This window comes from Labeo rohita, chromosome 16 (genome assembly GCF_022985175.1).
Source record: "Labeo rohita strain BAU-BD-2019 chromosome 16, IGBB_LRoh.1.0, whole genome shotgun sequence".
In the NCBI taxonomy this organism is placed as follows: Eukaryota; Metazoa; Chordata; class Actinopteri; order Cypriniformes; family Cyprinidae; genus Labeo; species Labeo rohita.
This window is the reverse complement of record NC_066884.1, coordinates 19,493,422-19,520,897: the sequence shown is the minus strand read 5'-3', so window position 1 is coordinate 19,520,897 and position 27,476 is coordinate 19,493,422. Positions and strand designations below refer to the sequence as shown.

Here is a 27,476-nt window from a genome sequence, read left to right as displayed (position 1 = left end):
TGGATGACAAAGAGGTAAGTAAATTATCAGTAAATTTCTGTTCTAGAACTGAACTTCTCCTTTAATTATAAATGCATGAAATTTTAATCACAAATGGGCAGTTAATTCTACATAGTAACATGAAACATTTTTATTCAGACTGGGCTAAATAAGTGGCTAAAAATGAGCAAGTACCGAAGTACCGAGCAAGTACTAAAATATTAACAACTCACATTCTGCTCATGAACTTGCAAATTTGACAAAGCCAATCAAAACTTTTTGGTTTCAAGATCAAAACACATTTATTTGTATCCTTGGTGTTTTTATTATTAAGGCCGCAATACCACCCACATCTAAAAAGTTTTCACTTTTTCCCAACTTTAGGGGCCAATTATGAAAATACTTGAACTCAGCGGGGACACCCGAACCATTCGGATTTGAAGGAAACAAGTTTGTGTATGTATCTTCCAATTCCTGTGAGGCTGGCAATCGTAATTCTTGAGTTAACATACCCTGAACATGGCTTCCCAGATAAGACTACTTTTCTTGGCTTGGAAATAATGAATTCTTCAGGGGGCTAAACAAAAATGATCAAATTGTTACAATATGCAAGAAATATGTTTCAGACCTTGGTTTTATGTCACCAGCATTAAATAAGCAATCTATGGTGCAGAAATAAATTTGTAACGAGTCATTAGAAAGCACTTTGTAAATTCCTGTTGTGTTGAAAAAAACTCTGATAAATATTCCATCGTTGCCACGTTTAATCCCAGTGATGCTCCAGGATTAACTGTAAAATGCTTTTACTAACAATCTCAGAAGACTGTTGTACGAATACATCAATATGTTTGCATACTTATACATAATTAAATATAGTACATTCAAATGTGTCCCATCAATGTTGAAACCCAGCGCAAGCTTCTGGTTTGATCTGAATGTTTAATTATAAGAACTATAATAGCATATCAAGTGGGAGAGACTGTTTGAATGCATCGAGATAATTAACCACTCAATAACTCCCAGGGAAAACAGGATTCCATAGCTGTTTTGATTAAACGCGTACTTCTTATGTGCAGCTCGAATAAAAGCCCTGTTTTATACTAATTGGATTATTCTTTTTGCTCACTTGTGCCAGTGCTGGTGTAAGAAATGACTCCTTTTGTATCTGAATATTTGTGTTGTGATCTCCGTGTCTCCCTTCCCCAATCCGCCCATTATCCATCCAAGTTTCAAGCATGAAATCCTCCGTCTAACGTTACTTTCAGTCACTTTGTCTTTGTAAAGGCCTGACTTTGATTCGTCTGGCGCTTTTTTCCCCTTTCTTGATCACTGTCTTCCACTCGTTTTTCTTGCAAATGCTTTTTTTCTCTCATTAAAGTCTGCACTAACCTCCAGCGCCGAGGTGAATTATCGAGTGAAGCTGGACTGTCAAAAAGGAAAAACAAGTAAAAGCTCTCCCTAACTGAGAGCTCATTCGATTGTTTTCTCCGCTCGAGAGCCTTTAGCTTCCTGCCGATATGACAATCTTTCATCACTACAGCGGCTTCGGTCAATTCATCGCACCTGCTCAAGTCCACATCCGCTCGAATGGGGTCATTACAAGGAGCTCGGAAACTTCATATCCGTCACGCGCAGAACGTAACCGTTCACCGTCCTTGGGATAAAGTGGAGGAAAGTTGACGCGATGTTTGACCAGCATATGGTTTATTACCCACGGATCTGCCAGGCGAGGTCCTATAAACAAAATTACAAGAGATTGATGAAGTTCAAGATGAAGTCTACGGCTGTCATTTTTCATTTGAACTCCGCGTTCGGAGGTTGCCGGCTCGCTGAGGCGTTACTCGCTTCTCCGAAGCCCCAAAATTAGCAACGCATGATGCTTTGTGAAACATTTATACTCATACCAAATGGAAATTGCTAGCATATGTCCTCCTTTATCTAAGGAGCCGCTCAAAGCGAGCAGAACAGCAGGTAACGCAGTGCGCGCTTTGATTGCCATGTGACAGTTAGCGTTTATGACAGGCTTCTGCAGAGCCTTCCCATCAATAGAGGACAAACACATCGATCAGTCATCCTCCCCTCGGCTTTTAAATGTAGACCCACCACTCCCGGAGCGCTCAGCAAGTGACTTCTGACACAATCGCATATTGATTGCAGTGGAATAATGGAGGAGTCCTATTTTAATGCACCTGCTTTCTCTCTTCGGGCGCGTCTCTGCTCTTTTGTCATCGGAATCTTATGATTCATCATCTCAGTCACACAGCTTTCATCTCTGCTGGCTGCTTCTGCTAATTAAAATATCCTCCCCTTTTTCCTTGCTGCTTTGCTTTATTGCCACTGGTGAAACGTGATTGTGTAAGCCTGTGAGTCAGAAAATCAGTCTGATTCTTTAAGTATTTTTTATTTTGTCGTGCTTGGTATCTTTCCCCTATAAAGATGTACAGTTAGCTATATCAACAGCGACGCAAAGACTACAAAATAAACAGGAAGTGAAAGACGGAGAAGGGACGGACAACTAGAAGGAAAGACACAAAGAGGATCAAGAAGAGAATGAAAGAGGAGAGAGAAAAGTGGGTACACGGCTGTTTCTACTGGTCAAACTAAAGCATGGGAAGTATACAATTTATAACATTTACAATTATAATAACAGTAAGAATAATAATAATAACAGTAACAACGATCATAATAGTCCAAATAATAATTAATAAAAACAATTAAGACCTCTGATATCTTTTAAAGACAAACGAAATATATATTTTTTTGGAATTTTGAATTTTTCTCTTAAAGATGACGTAACAGTAGTTTGTTCAGTTTTGCACCTCTAAGCTAATATTCTGTGTTAGTACGATAGCATCGCTCGGTAATGCGCGCAAAAGTAACGTTTTTGTCTTTTTTCTTAAAAGAGTCGTTTAACTTACTTCGTAGACTTTTTCATACAAATAATGACTTTAGAGATATGTTTCATTGTGTAAGTGTTTTCGTGTTGAGCAATCAAAAAAAACAAAACCTTGAAATTCTGACATGTTCTCTACAAACTCCCTTCCTGTTTTTTTCTCACCCAAGTCAAGCTCCTCACGGTTTCACGTTTCCAATGACTCTGCGATAATTAAGCCCCTTTTACAGCTTCAGAGTGAGCGGTCCGCTCCAATTCATTCTTCTCATAAAAGAGAACATGTCTAATCCCTTAATTATTAACAAACAATAGTGGAGCGATAGCGGAGGGAGAGGAAGGAGCACTGGAGAGCGGGAAACAGAGAGAGGATCAAAACGAGAGGAACTTTCTTCACAAGTCAACAGGTTTTGGCCAGCGTGAGCAGATAAAGGAGTCGCCGGATAAAAAGCGCAGATGAATACTTTATGAGGACGGCTTTGAGCTCTCAGCACTGTCATTGGTGGATTTATTGTCTACCATCCCAGTCTCTGAGGCCCAAACGCTTTGGCAAATGCTGGGAATTTCAATTTGCTCACGTTGGGACATTCAATAGCACATAAGCCCTTTGCGGCTTCCCACAGAGACGCCGTTTCACCCGGTTATGGATCGGCCTGGTTTGAATAGACACTTTTCTCTCCTGGTCCTACAATTATGGCTAGTTGTCTGTCGCACGCGCAAGTAAAAACAGAATGAGTGTGTGTGATGGTCTCTTTCAATCATAACAATTATCCTCTCCTCTCGACTCTCTCGCTCTCCACCCCGCTCCGTTATTTTCTCCGCCCTCTCCTTCCCACTCCATCTTCATATGGCACGATTGTGATTCCCTCTGGTTGTCGTTGTGGTTGTGTGTAGGTCTGTTTGGGAACAGTGTGTGTTGTGGTGTGCACTCTGCAGCGGTCCAGTGTTTCTTATGAGCTCCACTAGGGCGGCGCTACAGCAGGTACTCCTTCTTGCCCTGGCTGGCATCATTACCGTTGAGGAAGGCTTCCTGAACCTCACCGTGTTCATCCAACCCACTGGCCTCGTGAGTCAAATATGAGCCTAGAGAGACAATTGAATCAGAATTAGGTTTGTACTTCATTGCAGGAATTAAAGGAGTAACAACAACAAAAACATATTAAATTGCTAGCCGGGTGCAATTAGATGCATTTTAACCTGATGCTTTTTCATTACATTCATATTGTACTACCTCGTGTGATACTTTTATGACTTATCTTAATGATAAAATTAAGAGGGCATATAGTACATGCTTTTCTTTTCAAGCTGACTTTAACAGCTTTTTCTAGTTTATATTTGCCTATGGCTGATAAAATAGCTGAGTGTTTCAAAAATACTAGTCTGACTCTATTCCTACACATCTGGTTAAGTTCTGTCTTACTTCCTTGTTACTCTTGATAACTCAAATCATACATTCTTCCCTTACTACTGGTATTATTCCTAATGTAGCAGGTGTAAATCCCATACATAAGAAACCTGGTGCGGATTATAACAACCTAGAAAAATTTCAACCTATTTCTGTTGTAAAAAAATATATATTTGCTTGACAGGTACATGCTCATCTAATAGAGGATAACTTGTTTGTTTGAGCAATTTCAATCTGCCTATCGTCCATATCATAGTACAGAGACTGCACTTACTAAAGTCATGAATGATTTGTTAATGGCTGACGATTCTGGATTTCTATCGATACTGATATTTCTTCTTTTGACACCATTTCTCATAGTATTGTCATGGACAGGCTGATTTCCATTGGAATCACTGATACTCCAACTAATTAGTTTAGAATTATCTGGTCGGGCTCAGTTTGATTACATTAAAAGTTTCAAATCATGAATATCTTAGATTGCTAGTGGTGTGCCTCAGGGCTCAGTTTTGGGCCCTCTTCTGTTTATTATTTATCTGTTGCCTTTAGGACATACTACTGTGATCTATGTTAATTTTTTATACAACAACATTTAAAAACTGCAATCACATGTTTTGGACTTGACAAATGTCTACTGTCCATCTATGTATGTATTGATTATATTGCTTGTTATTGTGAAGTGTCCTTGAGCTTGGGAAAGGCACTATACAAATGAAACCTATTATTATTATTATTATTATTAACAGCAGAATTTACAAAAACTAATTTTTACTTAAGAGGTGTTTGAAACCATCACACAAACACACTGCTAGAAGAACATTTGGGAAAAAAAAAAAAAAAAAAAAACTTACTGAGATGTAAACCTTGTGAAAATAATACAACATCAGTGTTATTTTACTATTATTTATATATTCTATTTATTTACTTCATTTACACTACCAGTCAAAAGTTTTTGAACAGTAAGATATTTAATGTTTTTTAAAGAAGTCTTTTTTACTATTTAAAATAACTGTTTTCTATTTTAATATTTTAAAAATGTAATTTATTCCTGTGATTTCAAAGCTGAATTTTTAGCATCATTACTCCAGTCACATGATCCTTCAGAAATCATTCTAATTTGCTGCTCAAAAAACATTTATTATTATTATTATTATTATTATGTTGTTTATTTGATAAATAGAAAGTTCAGAAGAACAGCATGTATCTAAAACTTTTATAACATTATAAATGTCTTTATCATCACTTTTGATCAATTTAAAGCACCCTTGCTAAATAAAAGTATTCATTTCTATGATTTCTCCCCCCCGCCCACCAAAAAAAAAAAAAAAAAAAATAAATAATTAAATACTGACCGAAACTTTTGAATTATACAGTAATGTTACAAAAGCTTTTTTATTTCAGATAAATGCTGATGTTTGGATTTTTCCATTCATCATGGAATCATGAAAAAAATGTACTCAACTGTTTTAAATATTGAGAATAATAGTATGTCTGTTTCTTGAACAGCAAATCAGCATATAAGAATTATTTTTGAAGAATCGTGACACTGTAGACTGGAGTAATGCTGCTGAAAATTTAGCTTTGATCACAGAAATAATTTTAATTTAAAATACAATCAAATAGAAAGCAGTTATATTAAATGGTAAAAATATTTCAAAAATTGTACTTCTTTTGCTGTATTTTGGATCAAATAAATGCAGGCTTGGTGAGCAGAGGAAACTACTTTAAAAAACATAAAAAATCTTACTGTTCAAAAACTTTTGACTGGTAGTACATATAAAGTAAACTCTAACTCTGTGTATTCTCATTTGTAAGCATAACAGTCAACATAACTTTTGCACGTTCCCTTGTGTCTTCACCAATACATGAGTGTCCTCAATCAGTATGTCTCAAACTAAACTATCCCCCGAGGGTTGATGCTGTTGTATTAGATCGCACACATCTAAACATGCATCATCACGATTCTGCCAGTTAGAGCTTCTTTTGCAGGGCCAGCAAAAGTCATTGCTGTAATTGGGGAGAACTTATGCAGATCAACTTTTAATTATTCACAAAATTCATTAGGAATAATCACCGCTGACATTTTACTGCACAGTCAGCGATTTGGTAGAGTGCGACCTTTTTTATTCATATCATTATATGACACAATGGTTTTGCCTCTGTGGCCGGGAGACAAATAACTGAAATAACTCGGCCAGAAGTGACTCTGTGGCACCGGCACGACACCGCTTAATTAAAAAAATCGATCTTATGTACGTGCAATTTTACTTTCCTAAAATGCAAGTGTACAGCAGAGGCTGATGGGGCCATTAAAAACAGTGATGTCGTGGACCGTGCAGGAGCGGCACAATGCATCAGAGCTGTAATGTTCCTCTTCCTCTGCCCTAAGATTAATCACTTCCATTCTGCCTTTCCAGCCACCCCAAGGTTAGACAGGATCAACCCTAATGCTCTCTGTCTCTGCACCAATGGGTGAACTAACTGCATCTGACTTTGACTGGCAGCTCAGCTCGGGTTCCTCCCCGCCCTCTGCCTCCGCCCCAATTTGCGGGTGCCGTGATCTTTATTGGAAACGGTGACACACAGAGATGGCCAGAAGTTCTTAGAGTTCGGGGATGAGGTAATTAAGTTTTCTTTATAGATGCACCACGATACGGTTGACGAAAAAAGGCAATTAAACACGAGGGCTGTGTCCACATTTCCCTGGGCTACATCTCTATATACCAGGTCTGCCACAGTCCTCTGAAGATGTTCTTCTTTCTTTCTTTTTCCCTTTTCTCATCTAAACACATTTACACTCAAACTTTCTATGTGCCCTTAGGAACAAAAACAAAAGAAAACACCTACACCAGCTATTTTCTCCTGATTTTTTTTTTTTTTTTTTACTGAACCATTACATCATCTTAGGGGTGGGCGGCAGGATCAAAATCTACAACAAGATCACTAGTGCGATATTGGTTGTATACAACAGTTCCATAACCAAAAAGTGAATATCAAGAAACCTACATTTCAGAGTACCAACAGACAATTTCCAAAAAAGTTGAGAGATTAAAGGCTATTTAGGAACAAAGTAACAGTAAAATAGTAAAAAAAAAAAAAAAAAAAAAAAAGTAAAATTTTTACTAAAACACTACCGTCGAGAAGTTTGTGGTTGTAAAGTTTTTACCAAGGCTGCATTTATTTAATCAAACATAATAGAGAAATATTATTGCAATTTATAATAGCCATTTTCTTTTATAATACATTTAAAAATGTAATTTATTCCTGTGATGCGAAATTGAATTTTCATTTATTTTATACTAAGTATAGTTCAAGTCTATTTACTGACATATCGCTTGAGATTTACTGATATAAAATTGTAATTAAACTTTATTTGGAGTACTACTTGTGCTCAATGCACATTTCTTAATATTAAGCTTAAAATATGTTTCAATTTCACTACTGATGAGGACTGTAAGATTTTAAATAACAAAAGTCTTTAAATGCAAAACATTTAAAATATTAGAATTTATTTTATCTAAAGTATACTTGCAGTAGTTCCACTTTAGCACAATTAAATATACTTAAGCATATCTTTAGTTGGAATTCAGCACTTCTTCTGAACAATTAAAGTGCATTAAGTACAAAATTAGTTGTTCCAATTTAGCAGACTTTAAATGTACCAGTTTAATATACCAAAAGTACAATTGCAGGGTATTTTTATTAGAGTAGTTCACTTCCAGAACACAAATTTACAGATAATGTACTCACCCCCTTGTCATCCAAGATGGGCATGTCTTTCTTTCTTCAGTCGTAAAGAAATTATATTTCTTGAGGAAATGATCCAGAATTTCTCTCCATATAATGGACTTCAATGGTGCCCCGAAGTTTGAACTTTCAAAATGCAGTTTAAATGCAGCTTCAAATGGCTGTAAACGATCCCAGCCAAGGAAGAAGGGTCTTATTTATCTTCAAAACAAATTAACAGTTTATATACTTCTTAACCTTAAATGCTCGTCTTGTCTTGTCTTTGCGATGCACATGCATAGTTTGTGTAATGTGGGTCAATACAGCTGGGTAGGTCGAAAAACGCCCATCTCATTTTCTTCTACAACGTCAAAATCATCCTGCATCACTGTTTTATCTTTTTTTGTAAAGGTTGTTTGATGTTCTTTGCATGCTAACTTTGTAAACACTGGGCAGAGGTTAAAAAAGGTATATAAATTGTCAATTTGTTTCAAAAATGACTGTTTCACTAGATAAGACCCTTCTTCCTCGGCTGGGATTGTTTAGAGCCCTTTGAAGCTGCATTTAAACTACATTTTGGAAGTTCAAACTTGGGGGCACCATTGAAGTATACTATATAGAGATAATTCTTAATTTTTTTTCCTCAAGAAACATAATTTCTTATTGACTGAAAAAAAAAGACACAAACATTTTGGATGACAATGGGGTGAGTAAATTTTTTTTGTTATTATTTTTTGTTCTGGAAGTGAAATTCTCCTTTAAGTACATAATATGTTAATGTTTTATAGTATTTGTAGTATACTTGGCATGAAATAAATGTATTTTAAATACACTTAGGTGTTTATTTTTCACTAGGGATAGAAACGTTTTTTTTTCCTATGAATGTCTTTACTGTCACTTTTTATCAAATTAATGTGTCCTTGAATTAAAACTATTACTTTTGAATGGTAGAGCTTATAACTGATATTCAAAAATACTCTGAAACTAAAATTCCGATCGGATGAATGTAAAATAATGGATATACAAAACAATTGTTGAAACGTAGGAATAAGTAATAAGTTGACGTAGCTAGAAAACTGTAAACAACAAAACTACTTTGCATTTCTTGCCTATAACAAACAGCCTGTGATACTGTAAGTCAAATCTTGCTTTGTATTTTCACATTACTCAATGTTTCTTCATGGCTGTCACATGAGCAGTTCTACTCAACTGATAAGAATCCACTGCAGTATAAACAGTAATATTTCTGCTGTCACATTTCAACCTTATAACAGCATCTACTACTGTTCTTTTTCCAATTCTTATTGATGCTGGGCCTGACTGCACCAAACACCAACAAACTGGATGAGTGATTGAACCAGGTTGATGTTGGTGCAGTCTGAACCATCCTTTATCTTCTCTAGACTCTCTCTCTTCCGCTTTGATATCTGTTACTTTCTCGCTCTCTTCAGAAGGTGAGGTGCCGCATGTCAGTGTGTCACCACGGGTTAAGTGTTTGTAGAGAGAAGAGGTCACCTTTCTGTCGGACGGAGCACCAGATGGTGACGATGAGCACACAGATGACAGTGAAGACCAGCAGAGCCAGGATGCCCCCAATCACTGCATACGGAACGGCACTGTGGGTTTCCACCACTGCCCCAGGGTCTGAGACATAAAACATAAAAGTTTTAACTTTAGCATTTGAACTATAAAAACAAGTCGACGTGACTTGTGAAAACAAGGAAATATTATTAAAGCATTCTGTTATTTTACTGCTTGCATTTATTACTTAAAAAAGGCTGTCTGTGGAGAAAAGATGCCATCGGAGTCTGCGTGTGAAGTTTACAGTAAAGTTTTACCTAAACTGACAGATAGGAAACAGTGAGAGGCAGACAGACACTCTGAATCATCAACACATGAGGCTGGACAGCACTCTTAAATATTTAACGACCTGTTTACACCACACAGCAGTGGATAGAAAAGCAAAATAGGAGACATGGAGACAGAGTGAATGAAAGAAACAGAGAGACACATACATAAAGAGAGCAGAAGAGAGAAAGTGACATACAAAATAAAAACGGGGGAAAGAAAGAGTAAGGAGCGAAAGTGCTGTATGTTGGCTTGCAGGGAAAGAGTCAACAACACCTATAAGAAAATGTTTTCATGAGTGGCTGAAAAACAAGACAACGACTAAATCTTAAAGGGATAGTTCAGACAAAAATGAACAATTCTGTCATTGTTCTTTCACCCTCACTTAGTTCCAAACCTGTATGACTTTATTTCTTTGGAATGAAACTGTAATAGCTCAGGACCAAGGCTGTTAAACTCATCACTCATTACAGTCAAGGTTACTTTCATTAGCTAAAACTAAAACTATTCAATACATTTTTGTTCATTTAATTAAAGCTGAAAAATATATAATGTTAGATTAAAAACCTGAACTAATAGAAATGTTGCTCTAAAATCTGAAATAAATACAGCTGTATAGTGAAAAATTACTAAAGCACATAACAAATTAGTACAAATAAGCAAAATGAAAACTATATAAGTATATGATAAAAAAATATTTAAACAGTATATAAGTAATGTTAAAAAAACACTGTTTACAGCAGGGGTGGCCAACTTTTGTCCTAGAGAACTAAAGACAGGTAAGCTTTTATCAGGGTTGGAGCAAAATTCTGCAGGATTGTGGCTTTCCAGGCCCGAAGCTGGCCACCCTTGCAATAAGGTCTTGTTTGTTACCATTAAAAAAGGATTAGCTAACATGAATTAAAAACAGCGAGAGTTTAATAATCATTATTCAAGTTCATTTATCTTTAGTAGTCATTAAATCATTTACTCACCCTCATATCATTCTAAACCTGTATGATTTTTTTAACCAAACCATTTTGTTTACTAATGTCTTTTTATTGTATCCTTAAATTATCTTTTGTGTTTCACAGAAAAAAGTAAGTCAGACATGTTTGGAAATTAAGCGAGTATGGAAGCCCACTGAATAAAAAAAAAGATAATTGTGACTTTTTATATCTCATAATTCTTACTTTTCTTCCTCAGAATTGTGCTATATATAAGTCAGAAAAATAAAAATGTAAAAAATAAGGTCAGAATTGCAAGATAAAAACTCACAATTCAGATTTTTTTTTTCTCAGAATCGCATGTTTCGTTTTTTCTCAAAATTGCGAGTTTATGTCGGCGCCGACAGCCAAACAGATACAAACTTGCATTTGTGAGAAAAAAAAAGTCAGAATTGCAAGATACAAATTTGCATTTGCAAGACAAAAGAAGTCAGAATTGTGCGAAAAAAAGTCAGAATTGTGAGATACAAACTTGCATTTGTGAGAAAAAGTCCGAATTGCAAGATACAAACTCATATTTGTGAGAAAAAAAGTCAGAATTGCAAGATATAAACTTGCATTTGTGAGAAAAAAGGTGATAATTGTGAGAAAAAAAGTCAGAATTGTGAAAAAAAAGTCAGAATTGCGAGATACAAAGTTGAATTTGAAAGGAAAAATCAGAATTGTGAGAAAAAAGTCCAAACTGCAAGATACAAACTCATATTTGTGAGAAAAAAGTCAGAATTGCAAGATATAAACTTGCATTTGTGAGAAAAAAGTCAGAATTGCGAGATACAAACTTGAATTTGCAAGAAAAAAATCAGAATTGAGAAAAAAAGTCAGAATTGCAAGATATGAACTTGCATTTATGAGAAAAAAGGTCATAATTGTGAGAAAAAAAGTCATAATTGTGAAAAAAAAAGTCAGAATTGTGAGAAAAAAAGTGAGAATTGCAAGAAATAAACTTGCATCTGTGAGAAAAAAGTCAGAATTGCGAGATACAAACTTGCATTTGTGAGAAAAAGTCAGAATTGCACGTTTATATCTTTTTAAAATTGTGAGGTAAACTTACAGTTGTAAGTTATATAGTAAAAATTGTTAGATATAAACTCTCAATTCTGAGAAGAATTGCAATTGCAAGTTTGTATTTCCCAATTCTGACTTAATTTCTCAGAATTGCAAGTTTATCTCTCACAATTTTGACTATTTAACTCACAACTGCGAATTTACATCTCACAACTTAAAAAAAAAAAAAAAAAGTCAGAAATACAGGATATAAACTCGAATATGTAAGATAAAAGCAGAACTGTGAGATAAAAAGCCATGATTTTTTTTTTGTTTGTTTTTTTATTCAATGGCAGAAATGGGCTTCCATAAATGAGGGAGAGTAAACTATGACAGTATCTTTGTTTTTGGGTAAATGATTCCTTTAACAGACATGTTCACAATGAACCCTCGTTGTATAGAAAAGAGCTGTGTGAGGATTCTTCAAATTCTAATTGTGTGTTTCGCTGAACAGCGTATGTATCTGGAACTACCAGATTGAGTAAATGTTTTTTAAAAACTTTAAATCAAAGGTAAAGTGTGTAATAGTGTTTGCTTCCAAAAACAATTCCCGTCTTCTATTGGTAAGCCAAACTGATAACCCCGCCCCCAAGCTCACACTACTGGTTAAGCCCATGTTGCCGTGTGGGGCTCGTCGAGACAAAAACAAAACAAAACAATGTTTTCACCACAGAGCCCCAGCGTTTAAATTTTTCGAGGGAAATAAACCTACAAATGGCTTTACTTACAGTTGTCTATGCATATTAAGCCGGGATAAGAGAACGTATTTAAACATCAAAAAAATTACACACTTCACCTTCACCGCAAATGCTTCAGAAACAGCAGGCGAGCTCGAGAGAGGGAGGTCGCCTTTGAACAGGCTGTCGAGTAACATTTCATTAGGAGTCCGTTTCAGAGACGATGAAAAATTAACGCCGTTCCCTGCCTCGCACACACTTTTCAGGGAACCAGCCACCCGGTGCTGAGGAAGTGACATTAAAGAGACTAGAGTGTCTCACGCGTCTACCTGCAATTGTCTTTCTCTTCCAGTCTGTTCTGGAAAACAAAGTCTTTCTCTCTTCAATTCTTGCTGGATATTGGAGACGGCAAACAATGCCAGTCAGAAAGAGGAAGAGCAAGAAAATTGAAGAGCATATGAAAGATAGAACCAGCGAAAGTGTCATAGATTCAGTGACTGTGCCCTTTGAGGTGCATGAAATGGAAATGTTAGAAAATGCATCTGATATCTTTTGCAGGTCAGTGTGTTGGAACCGCTATGTGAGGTTTGTGCAGTGTTGCGTGATGCTGATGCCTTGCAGTACAGTGAAGTCTCTTAATAGTTCTGTCAGGTGGGAGGATCAAGGGCTCCCGTCTGACCCGACCTCACATCCCACAACATCATGAATGACAAGCAATGCCGTGTAGAGCCAGGCCTCTTTTAAGAGGTCAGTGTATCTCTTTTACTCTCTCTCTTGCTCTCTCTTTGAGCATGTGTTTCTTCATCTGTTCGCAGCCTCTTAAATTCTAACGAAAAACTAGGCGCAGCAGCTGAGTAGATCCTCTGGAGAGCGCCGCTAGTGCTTCAGATGACGAGGGCTCTTGGAAGACAATAGGATTGTGTGCACATGCATCTTAAAAAACATTATTAAACACAAAACATGAATGAGAAGATGAGAAGCTAGGCGATTTAGCAGGAGAAAACATATGGAACGAAGCAGGTTTCAAAGTAAGCGTTGGAGCAGAGCCGTCAGGGAGGAATTCGCATATGTTAAGGTGGAGAATGAGGTGGAAGACAATTATAAAATTGGATTTGCATTTCCTGAAGGAAATAACAGAGCTTGCAAGCCAGCAAACAGTAATGTTAAAATTGAAGGTAAAGCTGTGAAACCAAAGACAGAGACAGGGAAAGACGGAAATTGATTAGGGGTGTTGCAATATACTGGTATTGACGATAATCATGATATTTAAATGATGAAATATCATTATTGTTTTAAATAGGGATGTTGCTATATACCGGTATTGGTGATAATCATGATTAAATGATGAAATATCATTATTGTTTTAAATAGGGATGTTGCTATATACCGGTATTGATGATAATCATGATTAAATGATGAAATATCATTATCGTGTTAGAGGTGTCACAATTTACCAGTATTGACAATAATCGTGATATTTAAATGATGAAATATGACTATCGTGTTAATTAGGGGTGTCACAATATACCGGTATTGACGATAATTGTGATATTTAAATAGTTAAATATCATTGCTGTGTTAATTAGGGGTGTCACGATATACCGGTAGTGATAGTAATTGTGATATTTAAATGATGAAATATCATTACAGTTATAATTAAGGGTGTCACGATATACCGGTACTGATGATAATCATGATATTTAAATAATGAAATCATTGTGTTAACTGGGGTCTCATAATATACCAGTATTACCAATAATCATGATATTTAAATGATAAAATATCGATAGCGTGTTAGGGGTGTCACAATATAACAGTATTGACGATAATCGTGATATTTTAATGATGAAATATCATCATGCTAGGGGTGTCACGATATACTGGTGATAATTGTGATATTTAAATGATGAAATGATGAAATATTAGTTAGAGGTGTCACGATATACCAGCATTGATAATAACTGTGATATTTTAATGATGAAATATCATTATCGTGTTAATTGGGGTGTCAGGATATACCAGTACTAACAATAATCGTGATATTTAAATAATGAAATATTATCATGTTGGGGTGTCACGATATACCAGCATTGGCAATAATTGTGATATTTAAATGATGAAATATCACTATTGTGTTAATTGGGGTGTCATGATATACCAGTACTAACAATAATCGTGATATTTAAATGATGAAATATCCCTATTGTGTTAATTAGCAGTGTTAAATAGTTAAATAGTTAAATATCATTGCTGTGTTAATTAGGGGTGTCACGATATACCGGTAGTGATAATAATTGTGATATTTAAATGATGAAATATCATTATCATATTAGGGGTTTCATGATATACTGGTACTGGCGATAATTGTGATATTTATATGATGAAATATCACTATCGTGTTAGGGGTGTCACGATATACAGGTATTGATGATAATTGTGATATTTAAGTGATGAAATATCATTATCGCGCTAGGGGTGTCATGATATAGCGGTATTGATGATAATCTTGATATTTAAATGATGAAATATCCCTATTGTGTTAATTGGGGTGTCACGATAAACCAGTATTGATGATAATTGTGATATCTAAATAATGTAATATCACTATCGCAGGGATGTCATGATATAACGCATTGACGATAATTGTGATATTTAAATGATGAAATGTCATTATTGTATTAATTAGGGGCGTCACAATATACCGGTATTGGCGATATTTAAAAATAAATAGTACATATAGGACAATATGACACATAATAATCCACCATCGGCGTCAATATGGAGAACTAAAGATTCAGTTCACAGTAGGAAGTTATTTAAAACACTTGTTTGGAGGCAAAAGATGTTATTCTCATAAATTGTTGTACTTTGATGCTGTACTAAAAACTGTTAGCATTGTAGTCTCTTCGGTTTAGTGTTTTGTCGTTTTTGTATGCAATGGTGTGATTCACTGGTCAAAAAAGGAAAGAAAAAACTGAATTTGACCGATAACATAGTTTAATTTTTATTTTTCAATATTTCTATATATAATCGCAATATATCATTATCGTAAATTTTTGTGGCCATGATAATCATGTAGAGAAAAATCTGATATCGTGACAGCCCTAAAATTGACAATAATATGCAATATAGATGGATAAGTGAGCCTTGTGTCTTGCCTTTTTAGCTTGAAGACACTTCAAAGTCGAGTGCAAATATTTTTTAGAATGCCAAAAAAGCAAGACAAAGCCGTGTCCCAATTCGTCCATCTATACCATTCCTTAAAAATACATACTCATATTTTTTTTTTTTTTTTTTTTTTTTTTTTTTTTTTTAGAAAAGACATGGTTTTGGGACATACTATCATGTCATAAAATTGTTTTTAATGGCCAATCTGTCGCATAGTTACACGCATCCTGTTAGCATAAACTGGTCTGTCAATCATCTTGTCAAACATCCTCTGCATTTCATTTCATTTAAATCCTTACCCCATTGGACAGAAAAGAAGAAGCGCATTAGGGGCACCATGTAATTCTTGGAGCTCAGGTCTAGAAACTAGCTAGCATGGTGGTTCCTAGAGAACCAATTTCCCCCTCAGGCCGTTTTCCTGGCAGCAGGAACTCTGAAGCAGCCGACAGTGATGCCTTTATTCGTAGCATTTACAAAGGTCAACAACCAATGAATGCAGGATATCGTGATTGGAGCTGTGTTGTGGGTTTCGTGATAACGGAGATGAAATGTTAGCATGCAATTTACGCAATCTAAAAAACATGAAAATCTGACTAAATCTCTTGTGACAACTTGCAGTGTTACATATCATTGAAGCTGCAGACAACAGGTAGTTAAATGCCATTATCACTGATTTCCTGGAGTAAGTATTTCTACATGGCTTTACAAAAAGGCCGGGTAGCCGGTGTTTCGTATACATTTGGCCAATCAGTGTACACTAACGTCACTGGTAGCTCCTATAGAACTGTTTTAGACCCTACTCTGCTAATTTAGTTTTGCCAAACGGAACTAAACACATTCCTAGCTCCTGCGGTGTGAACACAGCAAAAAGCAAGAACTTCTGCCAGTAGTTCTAGTAACTATGAAAAGGTTCCTCCGGTGTGTTCGTGCCATGTCGGAACTACCATAATTATGAGATTCTGACTTGTACTGTAAGAAACATTCACATCCTTGTAGAACTTGTAACTGCTACCAGTTAATTGCCATTTCTGAAAGCTCCAACTTGTACCTGTCATGCAGCGTCACACAGAAACATTCAAAATGCCAGCAAATTAAAGTTAAATGTATTTGTGTAATTATCTCCTAACATTTCTGTTTAAAAATCCCAATAATTGACTAAATGCACATGCAAGACTCATCTGAAAATAAATGAAAGACACAATATAGTTAGAGTTGGACAACTAACACAAAATGTGCTGCTAAATAATCTAAATGAACTTCTAAAGTTTATTAATAAGGAAGTAGAAACAACTGTTGGGTTTCGTGTATTGATTACTCGATTTACACAGATTCATGTTGCCGTTAATAGAGTTGAAATAGAATGCATTGTTCCGGATTGTCATACATTACTGTAATTGCAACATGGCGTGAATGTGCCATAAGTCAGTAGGACAGCTGAATTAAAATTTAAACAAATTTAAACCAAAAACTTTACAATAACCAAACAGATTATATGAAGGGCTAACAGCAACTCACAGCAACAAGGGAACTAGACACTAAAGATTTTTAATAACAGTTGCTTAAATCATTGAATATATTCAAGAGCTGTCAACATATGGGTTTTCCAAGGCTATATTGTTTAACAAAATCATTTTTTTCTAACTTTAGTAATGTGTGTTTTGGATTTTGCAGGATATCCATTGAATATCATATTCCACATCGTAAGTCAGACAGTCACATATTGTAAAACATCCTGTATTCACAGAAAAGCATAACTCCACACAGCTGTTATGCGACTCTCCTTTGGAAATTAATGACTTTTGGTTTTATAGTTTGTCACATCCAGTAAAAAGGCAGCATAAGGCTGAAATTATGAAGAAAATAATTTACAAAAGAAATGAAGCAAGAAGAAATAACTGCAAAAGTTTGTGTGGAAGAATGAGAAGAAGACAAAATAAATATTAATACAGTGCTCGTTGTGCAAGCGCTGTAATAAAACTGTCACTCATTACACAAATGAAGAAGCTAGCCAATCACAAAGGAGGTCGGTTACATAATTCTTACAGCTACAATAGCAAAAACAGCCTGATTTATTCTAAGAGAAAGAAAGAAAGTCAAATGCAGACATTCAAAACTAAAGTATGACTATTTTTGGTGCAATAAATTAACATTAAGTGCAGCTCTGGAAGGTAAAAGGGAAGTGAATAATGTAATGGAGGTGAGGTAAGGATAGGTAAGATGAGGTGAGGTGATGGAGGAAGGGTTACCTTGGTATTCCTTTGTAAATCTGGAGGATGGAAGGGTGGGGTGAGCGATGGCAGGATGAGATTTGCGAGAGACAGACACTACAAGGGAATGGATTTATAACAGGGTTACTTACAATCTACTACAGCTACATGCAGGCACATGCAGGGAAAAACACAAGCAAAATCAGGCCTATCTGTGTGTGAGTGAGTGTATGAGTGTGTGAGCAATGAATTCATGAATTACACCCCTCTGCCGGGGTCAAGGGTCTCTTTGCGGGTAACGTCTCCAGCCAGCAGGGTGCAGCAGCTTCCTGTTCCACCCTTTCATCTCTCACCACTGCAAAATACTGCAGTTACTGTGCACCCGGGGCTCAGCTCTTTCTCTCACTCTAATCTTCAATCCCTCCGTCCCAAAGATCATCAATCTTACTGCTCTGCTCACCATCCTCCACACCTCTAATATAAGCACTAGCCTCATCGCTCTTTCTCGCCCCATCTTGTTCCTGTTGCAGTCTAGCAGCTACTCCCTCCTCTATCTGCATATGGGTCTACTGCTTTTTATGCTACAAAGAGCAGCAGCACCGCACATTTCAGTTGTGTATGTGTGTGGGCTTCAATACTCTGAGGGATTAACAGCTTGGTACCAGACCGATCAATAACCGGGCGCAGATCAATATCCCAAGACCACCATGACTCTTCAGAAAGAGGAGAGCAGTTAATCATCACTCTCAATCCTCTTCTTTCAATACCTCTCATCCTTCTCTGTGGCAAAACATCTCATATTTTCAAACAGTTCAGATTTTTAAAGCGACAGTTTCACCCTCATGTCATCTAAAACTCCATAAGAGTTTCATAAACACTGACCATTTAGTTCCAAGACTTTTGCAGTCTTACTAGGATTTTGTGGTATGTCGTACGATATCAAAATCTCACGGTACAATAATATTGCAATATGAAGTCCATCATGTGATATTTATTGCAATATTTTTTAAAAATTGAAAAAAAAAAAAAAAAAAAAAAACTCAAATTATTCTATCTAATGCACTTTGAGAGTTCAAAATTAAATTACCCATATTCTTAACTAAAAAAAAAAAACTTAAGTCAGACAAAACTGAATTGAACTTTAAAGAAGACTCAACCCTCTTTTTAATTTATGATATATCTCAGTCTATATATCTCAGTCTATATTAAATTCACACTGATGTTTTAGGAAGCCAAACAATTTAGAATATAATAATAATAACAACAATATTAATGGCAGTAATAGCCATATATTGTAAAACAATTGCACTGCAAAATATTTTTTTTATATATTTCATTAGTATATAATTTTTGCTTTACACTACACTGTAAAAAACAATTTGTTGCGTCAACCTAAAATAATTTGTAACCTGGCTGCCTTAAAATTTTAAGTTCAGTCAACTCAAAAAAAATGTATTCAACTTGAAATGTTAAATTATACTAAGTGACAACTTAGATATTTGAGTTGAATCAACAAACTTTTAAGGCAGCTGGGTTACTTACCCATCTGTTAAGTTTAGCAAACACAAATATGTAAGTTGTTACTTAGTACAACTTAACATTTTAACTTATTTAGTTGAGTGAACTTAAAATTTTAAGGCAGCAGGGTAACAAATTATTTTAAGCTGACTCAACAAATTGCGTTTTACAGTAGGGAAATTACAATACTTCTTTTCTTAATTTCTACACTACACCACATCTCTTCAAAGAGATATTTTGAATTTGGACTGCAGTCGAAAACCCATTTGGACCCATTTGGACCCATTTGAACCGCTAGCTGTCAGAAATTCATACAGCACTTTCAAGCTTCTATTTGATGGAAACTCCAGTAGAGCTTTTATTTTGAAGTAAAACTCCAGCTTCACTAAAAACACATTTACAAAAACACATCTTACTACAAATCTAGTGAAACGCTGTAATCATCTACTGTGAAAATAAAGCATAACTGGTGGCCGCTGCATTCCCAAACATGCGCTAAACTCAAAGTACATGCAATAAACGAGTTCACTGCATTCAATCTCCGTGAACAGAGACATCCTGAGGCACGGAAAACATCGGAACACGATCTGATCGTCTCAACAATGTGTGCGCTTCATGACTTGATGAAGGGATTAAGCCATATTATGCTTTTGGTTTTAGTTCAGATACTGTGCCAAAGCGTTATGGCCCAGAATACAACTTTAAAGACCTTTTTTGTTAGAAAATGTTTAAACATATTTTAAAAACTACATTTTTTGCCAGGAAGACATATTGTTTCATATCGTCATGTGACCACGATAATATTACTTTTATTACTAGACTTTCTGCTATCACAATATCACAATATTGATAATACATTACCATCCTTAGTCGTCTGCGATAATATCGTAATTGTTGTTTAAATGATATGCGATTTGACATTATCAAGTATATCGCAAAAAACAAACAAAAACACACCCTTAGAGTGCACTACATGATGTAAGAAAGACTACCATGCGAGCATATTTATAGTTCCCATTCAGAATTTCCCCAAAATGTGTCTTTTATATTTATATCATCTGGTAAAGACTGACATTTTTCTCCAAACGTCATGATTGCAAAAGTGATATTGATTTGATGAACAGTTCAATAAGAAGTTAATATTAAGCGACTTACATTTTAAACACAACAGTTCTTGTTTTTGCTTTGTTTCGTCAATGAATAAAAGCCCCAGCAGAACTGTTTTGCCCGATGGTGTTTCGTTACTGAATCAATCATTCATTTGAATGAATGACTCAATGACTCACTCATGCAGTGATCTTCCACCAAGTATATTTTCTTTTTCCCCCTAATCATTTTAAATATCAGTATTCAGCATTTATTTTAAACATCAAAACATTTATGCAATTGTAATTGCAGGTTAAACGCATTCATGCCCTGCATTACACAATCTGTGATTGATTAAATTTAAGAATTTGACACAAGATATGATGCATACATTTAATTAGGTTAGAAAAAAAATGGCCTTATAAAGGTAAAATGCCCATAAAATCAATTTAAACTTATTGAAAAAGTTCATTTTTGTTACTCCTGCAAACTAACCATGACATTTTGGAAGTCCTAAACCTGCCAAAATACCAGCACAATAACATATTCTGCAAAATATTGTCTAATTATTGTTACTGACAAAATTCTAGAAAACACTGAGATATGATTTTTTGTCAATATCTTAGTGTAAAATACTAACCTAAATTTACTTTGGGGGTTAATTAATATTACCGTGAACCGCTGTGAATGGATCACTGAGTTAGTCAGTTAAATTTAAAAACTGAATCAATTCAATTTGGAAAACAAAATCAGTCAGACAATTTTGTGAAGCAGTTTAAAAATAATTTGTTCACAAATCAAAAATGACTACTTTTATTATCACAATGTGAAAAATCTAGGTAAAAAAAAAAAAGTAATGAATAACAAATTTGGTTTGCTTGGTCTGTTTCTCGCATAAAGACTGCATTTCGCTTTAGAAGACTTGGAGTATAGCACACAAACCATGTGGATGACTTTTATGTCATTTTATGGGGCTTTTGGATCCTTTTTAAGCTTGAAAGCTTCAGTCCCAATTTATTGTAATTGCATGGAAAGCGGCAGTCTTCAAAATCTTCCCTTCTGTGCTCTACAGAAGAAAGAAAGCCATGCAGGTTTAGAATGACATGTGGCTGAGTAAATAATGGCCAAATTTTGTTTTTGGTTGCCTATTCTGTCATTCAGCTCCTTTTTCTCATTACATTTCCTGTCCCTTTTTCCTTTCTGCTCTTATTTCAGTACTCCCACTTTTTCATTCATCACATTTCTGTGTTTTTCCAGCACTTTTCCCAAAACCAATCATTTAAAAGGTGTTTCTTCTCTTCTGCTTCCTGCACATCATTATGGCTCAGGCTGGAAGCTGGTAAACATTTCATCACATAGATGTTCGGGTGCGTCTCATCAGCAATGTTGCTCTCTGCATTTTGGGACTCTGGGTTTTGTGGCACATTATCACACCAAAGAGTGAATGGCAGATCTTCAAGTCATTCTAATCTTCTGTATACGGAGTTCGTAAATCCCATAGTCTCTCACCTCTCCCCTCTCAGCTCAAAGGCCAAGTCTCTGTCGTCAACTCGATACACTCCTCAATTCGCCACGCTTAGTATTCCTGTCATGACTATCCAAAGGTAAAAAAAAAAAATGACATTTTCAATTACCAAATCCCCTTCTGCTCACGCTTTCTGCTTCTTTTCCTGAGTTTCACTTCATTAATTAAGTGCCTATGTTGTTTCTTCCAATTAGAGCCACAGCTCATTACTGTGCTACATCTTTTATTCTCTCCTGCAAGCAACGTTGGTTCTCCTTCCATCTATTTCTCCATCCATCCTTTCACTCATTTCAATCTCAGTGGCTCTCTGAGGCTGTTCAATTGTAATGGTTTTTATTGGCAGCGAGGTCCATCATGGCTAAGTACTGTTGCTGTTTAACATAAGCATGTCTCCAGGGGACTGTCCTTTGACCGTTTGACCTTTGGACAAGCTGCATATGTGGAGGTGAGGAGCACACAGTTTTTATACTGAGGTAATGAAGTCTTCTATTTTCTAATCTTCAATCTAGCACTGAAACAACTTTTTCTATTTACATTAAAGGGGTCATCGGATGCAAAGTTCACTTGTACATTTGTTTGAACATTACTGTGTGTTGGCAGTGTATGTACACATCTATCCTATAATGATAAAAATCCATGCAGTGGTTTTTAATTAATCTGTAAAAATAATATCCCCTTTTTCAAATCGAGCCATTCTCAGATGCCTGTCGCTGCGGCGTCACACCAACAGAGGCCGCTCCCACGATAGTTGATTGACATGAGCATCTTACCTCAGATCAGCTGTAACAGTCCGACCTCCACTGTTTCGATGCCGGAGCAGGGATGCAAGTTAGACAAGATAGACAATCTCCAATTGAGTGATTGAGGTGTTGTGTTGCTGGATGTAATAATAAACATAGTGATCGTCATTTACTCCCGACATCTGAGCCGCTGAAGATGCAGTGGATTCCGTTTGTTTGTTAAGGGAATGCGGTTCACGATCAGCATATCAGCATATGATCCAGCTTCACTTACACCAGAAGTGAGTTTAAGGTTTTTTTTATGGATCTTTGCGATCGCCTTTCCTAATAATGTGCTTATCATCTTTGCGATCGCCTTTCCTAATAATTTAGCGGCTAAACGTGGCTACATGTGGCTAAAGTAAACAGGCTCGTCACTCCACAAAGAGAAGAGAGGGGCGGGGCGAGCAGAGCTCATTAACATTTAAAGCAACCTTGACCAGAACAGGATGATTTTTGCAGAGCTGATTTGGCATGGTAAAAAGGTGTTATTTACACTACCATTGAGAAATTTTAACCAAAGCATGTTATAGCCTTTTCATTAAGACCCTAAAGAATCATATAAACTTGTGGAAAATGGGCATCCGATGACCCCTTTAAAGCATTATTTAGCACGTGTAAGACATTTTCCTCAGAGACTTTGGCTGCTGCCTACAATGTGGGTGATTTCTGGTTTAACAGTTCTTGTGTAGGCAAAACCTGAACCCACACTGATACATTTAAATGAATATAAAAACGAGTTGCACATTAAGCTTCTTGAGTGGGTTTGGTAAAAAGTGTGTACCAAATATATATGCAAATTTATAAGTTTCCAGACAGACAGAGATAAAGCAGCACAGACAGGCGTACCTGTTGAGCCATGTGGTAAATACACACTTGCATATCAGTCGGCGTAAATTGCGAAATTTTTGAAAATGCAAAGTCTCCTCCTCCTCTTTCCTTTCCTCTTCCTCATTTCCTTATCTGTGTCACCCTGGTTAATTTTGTCTTTCCTGACTCATTTTGTCTTTCTCTCACTCTCCTCCAGTTTATAATCATCATTCTGTTCGTATTGGCTGGTTGCTCTTCATTTTGCACTTCATGGTCACTTTAGACATAAAATACATCAGTGTGAAAAAGTTTGTCAGTGCGAGGCAGCGAGATATTGAGATCAGTCCTCCTCCACCCTCTCGTGTCACTGTGACTGCTGACTCATCATCTCAACAGTTCTCCCTCATCCTCTGTCAGCCTTCAGCAGTCAGCCATTTCGCTCTTTTTAGTTGCACTGAGCATGGGATTTCCAGCGGATGAAGCCTAAATACGCTGAATACCGCTGAGAGTTAACACCAAATCTTGTTCATTTACTCCCACACAAACACATTAAGCGGGAAGGACTGTGTTCTTTGTAGGAGAGCAATGAAAGAAAGAAAAAGGAAGGAAGGAAGGAAGGAAGGAAGACAGGATGAAGAGAAGGCAGAAAGGAAGGTTAGAAGAAACAAAGGAAGAAAAGGAACACAGAAGGGGTGAAAAGGGCAGGAAAGAAGAGAGGGATGGGGAAAGAATAAAGAAAAAGATCAAAGGAAGTAAGGAAGCAACGAAAGACTGAAGAAAAAAGAAAGATCAGGAAGACTGGATGAAGGGAAAACCGAAAGGAAGAATAGATGGGTAGAAGAAAAAGAGGAAACAAAGGATGAAAAAGAACATGGAAAGGGTGGAAAAGGGAAAAAGAAGCAAGGGAAGAGGGAAAGAATAAAGAAAAGATGAAAAGGAAAGTGAGAAAAAAAGGAAGGAAGGAAATAAGGACCAATAGAGAGAAAGAAGAAACAAAGGAAGAAATGAACAGAAGTGGTGGAAAAGGCAGGAAAGAAGAGAGGGAGGAGGAAAATAAAGAAAAGAAAGGAAGAAATGAAATAAGGAAGGAGGAAAAAAGAAACATAGCAAAAAAGAAACATCGAAAGGTTGGAAAGGGAGGATAAAGGGAAAAGAGAACTAAAGAAAGGATGTAACTAAAGGAATAAAGGAATATGAATATGAAGGGAAAAAATGAAAAGTATAATAAAAAGGGAAAAGAAGGGGTGGAACAAAGGAAGTAATAAACCTAAGGAAGGAAATGATAAATAAATGAAGGAGGGAAGAATAAAAGGAAGACAGGAAGGAATAAAAGGAGAAACAAAGGAAGGATGAAAAGATGAAAAGAAGGGAGTAAAGGAAAAAGGGAAAAAATTGAGGAAGAAATAAAGGGTGAAAGACAGACAGACAGACAGACAGACAGAAAGAAAAAAGAACGTGTGAAAGAAAGGGTGAAAGAAAAAAGAAAGAAAAGGTGCAAAAGAAAGAAAGAAAGAAAGAAAGAAAGAAAAAGGAAATTAAAGGAATATAAGAATATGAATATGAAGAAAAGAAAAAATGGAAGGAAGGATAAAAAAGTTAAGGCAAGGACAGGAAGGAAGGGAGGAAGGAGGAACGGAAGAAAGACAGGATCATAGGAAGGCAGGAAGGAAGGATAAAAGAAAAGAAGTAACAGGAAGAAATTAACAATAAGTGAAATAGAAAGAAAAGAAGAGAGGGAGGAAGGAAAGAATAAGGAAAATGTGAAAGTAAGGAATGGAGGAGGGAAGGAAGAAAGGAAATAAGGATGGAGGGAAAAAGGGAAATATAAAACTAAAGGAATATAGGAATATGAATATGAAGGAAAGAAAAAAATTGAAAAGGGGAAAAGAAGGGCTGGAACAAAGGAAGAAATAAACCTAAGGATAGAAATGACAAAATGAATGAAGGAAGACAGGAAGGAAGAAAATGAGAAACAAAGGAAGGATGAAAACAAAGAAACAAGTAAAAGAATGAGGAAGAAAGGATAAAAAAGAAAAAGGGCAAAAGAAGAAAGAAAGAAAGAAAGAAAGACAGGAAGGAAGGAGGAAAGGAAGGAGGGAAGGAAGGAAGGAAGGAAGACAGGAAGAAAGGAAGGAAGGAAGGAAGATGGGATGATAGTAGCATAAGAAGAAATGAACAGAATGAGTGGAATTGACAGGAAAGAAGAAAGGGATGAGGGAAAGAATATAAAGGATAAAACTAAAGGAATATAGGAGTATGAATATGAAAGAAAGAAAAAATGGAAGAACGGATAAGAAGGGGAAAAAAAGGGTGGAACGAAGAAAGTAACAAACCTAAGGAAGAAACTAGCAATAAATGAAGGAGGGAAGGCGAGAAGAAAGAAAAGTAAAAAGAAAAAGGTTGAAAAAGAAAAGTATAAAGGAATGAAGGGGAAAGAAAGAAAGAAAGAAAGAAAGAAAGAAAGAAAGAAAGAAAGAAAGAAAGAAAGAAAGAAAGAAAAAGAAAAAGAAAAAGAAAAAGAGAAAAAGAAAGAAAGAAATTAAGGAAGGTAAGAAAAACAAACTACGGTAAGGACAGAAAGGATGGAAAGGTAGTAAAATTAGAAGGATGATGAAAAGAAGGAACAAAGGGAGGAGGAAACGAAGGAAGAAAAAAGACACTAAGAAAGAAAGAAGGGATGGATGTATGGATGGAAAAAAGGAGAAAACAAAAAAAGGGGGAAGAAAGGAGGAAGTAAGGAAGGAAGGATGTAATGTATGAAGGAAGGAAAAAAAGGAAATAAAATAGGAAGGAAAGAATGAAGGGAGGAAGGAAGGAAGGAAGAATAAACAGCCAGAGAAAGGGATTCCTGGGACATTTTCTGAAGTGCAGAGGTGTTTCAAAGCTAAGAGGCTCACCTACACAAAACCGTGGATAGAACGAGCGGAAGAGAGAGGGAGCGAAGGATAGAAGCGGGATGAAAGATGACATTCCCACCCACCTGCGCTCTCCAAGCTGCCTCGTTAAGGTGCGTATTTGATGGCTGTCGTTACCATGCAAAAAAAAAAGAGGAGGAGGCAAAAAAAGAAAGAAAGGAGGAAGACCTCTGGGGATCTCATTTCTTGCACTCTTTCAAAATACATCACACATCCTGCGGGTCTACAGACACAGCTGGAAGGCGCAGTACCCTGAACAACCACAGGGGGCAGACCTGGGCGAGAGGGGGAGGACTACAAAAAAACCACACACCATGGTGGGAGAACAAGACTACTTTGTTGCATTCAAAGCCACAGTAAACCACCTCTGCAGCTATAAAGAACCCACGCTGTTCTCGACTGGAAAAGAAAGTGTAGGTGTTCAATGCGTAAACATATGGAACTGTTTTGTAATTCTGAGAGGAGTGAAAACAGTTTTCATACGAAAGCCTACAGACTTTGACATGTACAAAATGTGGACTGTACTTAGTAGTTTTTAAAGGGGGAAGTGTTAATGTCATGTGACCGGAAAGGTTTGTTTTCTTACCATACACCAGCAGTGTGTAGTGGTCGGCTGCACGGCCGTAATTATTATGCGCCTGACAGAGGTAGGTGCCGTTGTGTGATTGGCTGAGGCGAGACATATGCAGAATGTTTCCCGTTTTCTCCGCCCTCTCAGGAAGAGTGTCGTTCACTCGTGACCACTGGATGTCACGCGGTCTAGAAAAGAAGTCAGCAAAAAAAAAAAAGACATTATATTAAAGAAGCAATCAAGAATTCATCAAAGAAGGAACAAGGCATTCAAAGAAAAGCTTGAAAAACAAATAATGAGGCACCAGGGACAGAAGCGAACAGAATCAAATAATATAAAAAA

The 27,476-nt window shown here is 36.3% G+C and overlaps 1 protein-coding gene across 3 annotated transcripts in view; it reads right to left on the bottom strand.

Moving 5' to 3' along the window:
• Positions 1-2,364: 2,364 nt before the first annotated feature.
• cadm4 (cell adhesion molecule 4) overlaps positions 2,365-27,476 on the bottom strand; it is a 193,073-nt gene continuing 167,961 nt past the window's right edge. For 2 of the 3 annotated variants that reach the window (XM_051130780.1, XM_051130779.1), the window contains exons 6-9: positions 27,150-27,322; positions 17,970-18,047; positions 9,516-9,644; positions 2,365-3,952 (exon numbers count right to left, since the gene is read on the bottom strand). In XM_051130780.1, coding sequence (XP_050986737.1) covers positions 3,843-3,952; positions 9,516-9,644; positions 17,970-18,047; positions 27,150-27,322 — 490 coding nt within the window. In that variant the 3' untranslated portion in view covers positions 2,365-3,842. The remainder of the gene's footprint in view (positions 3,953-9,515; positions 9,645-17,969; positions 18,048-27,149; positions 27,323-27,476) is intronic. The other variant, XM_051130781.1, reaches the window with a different exon arrangement.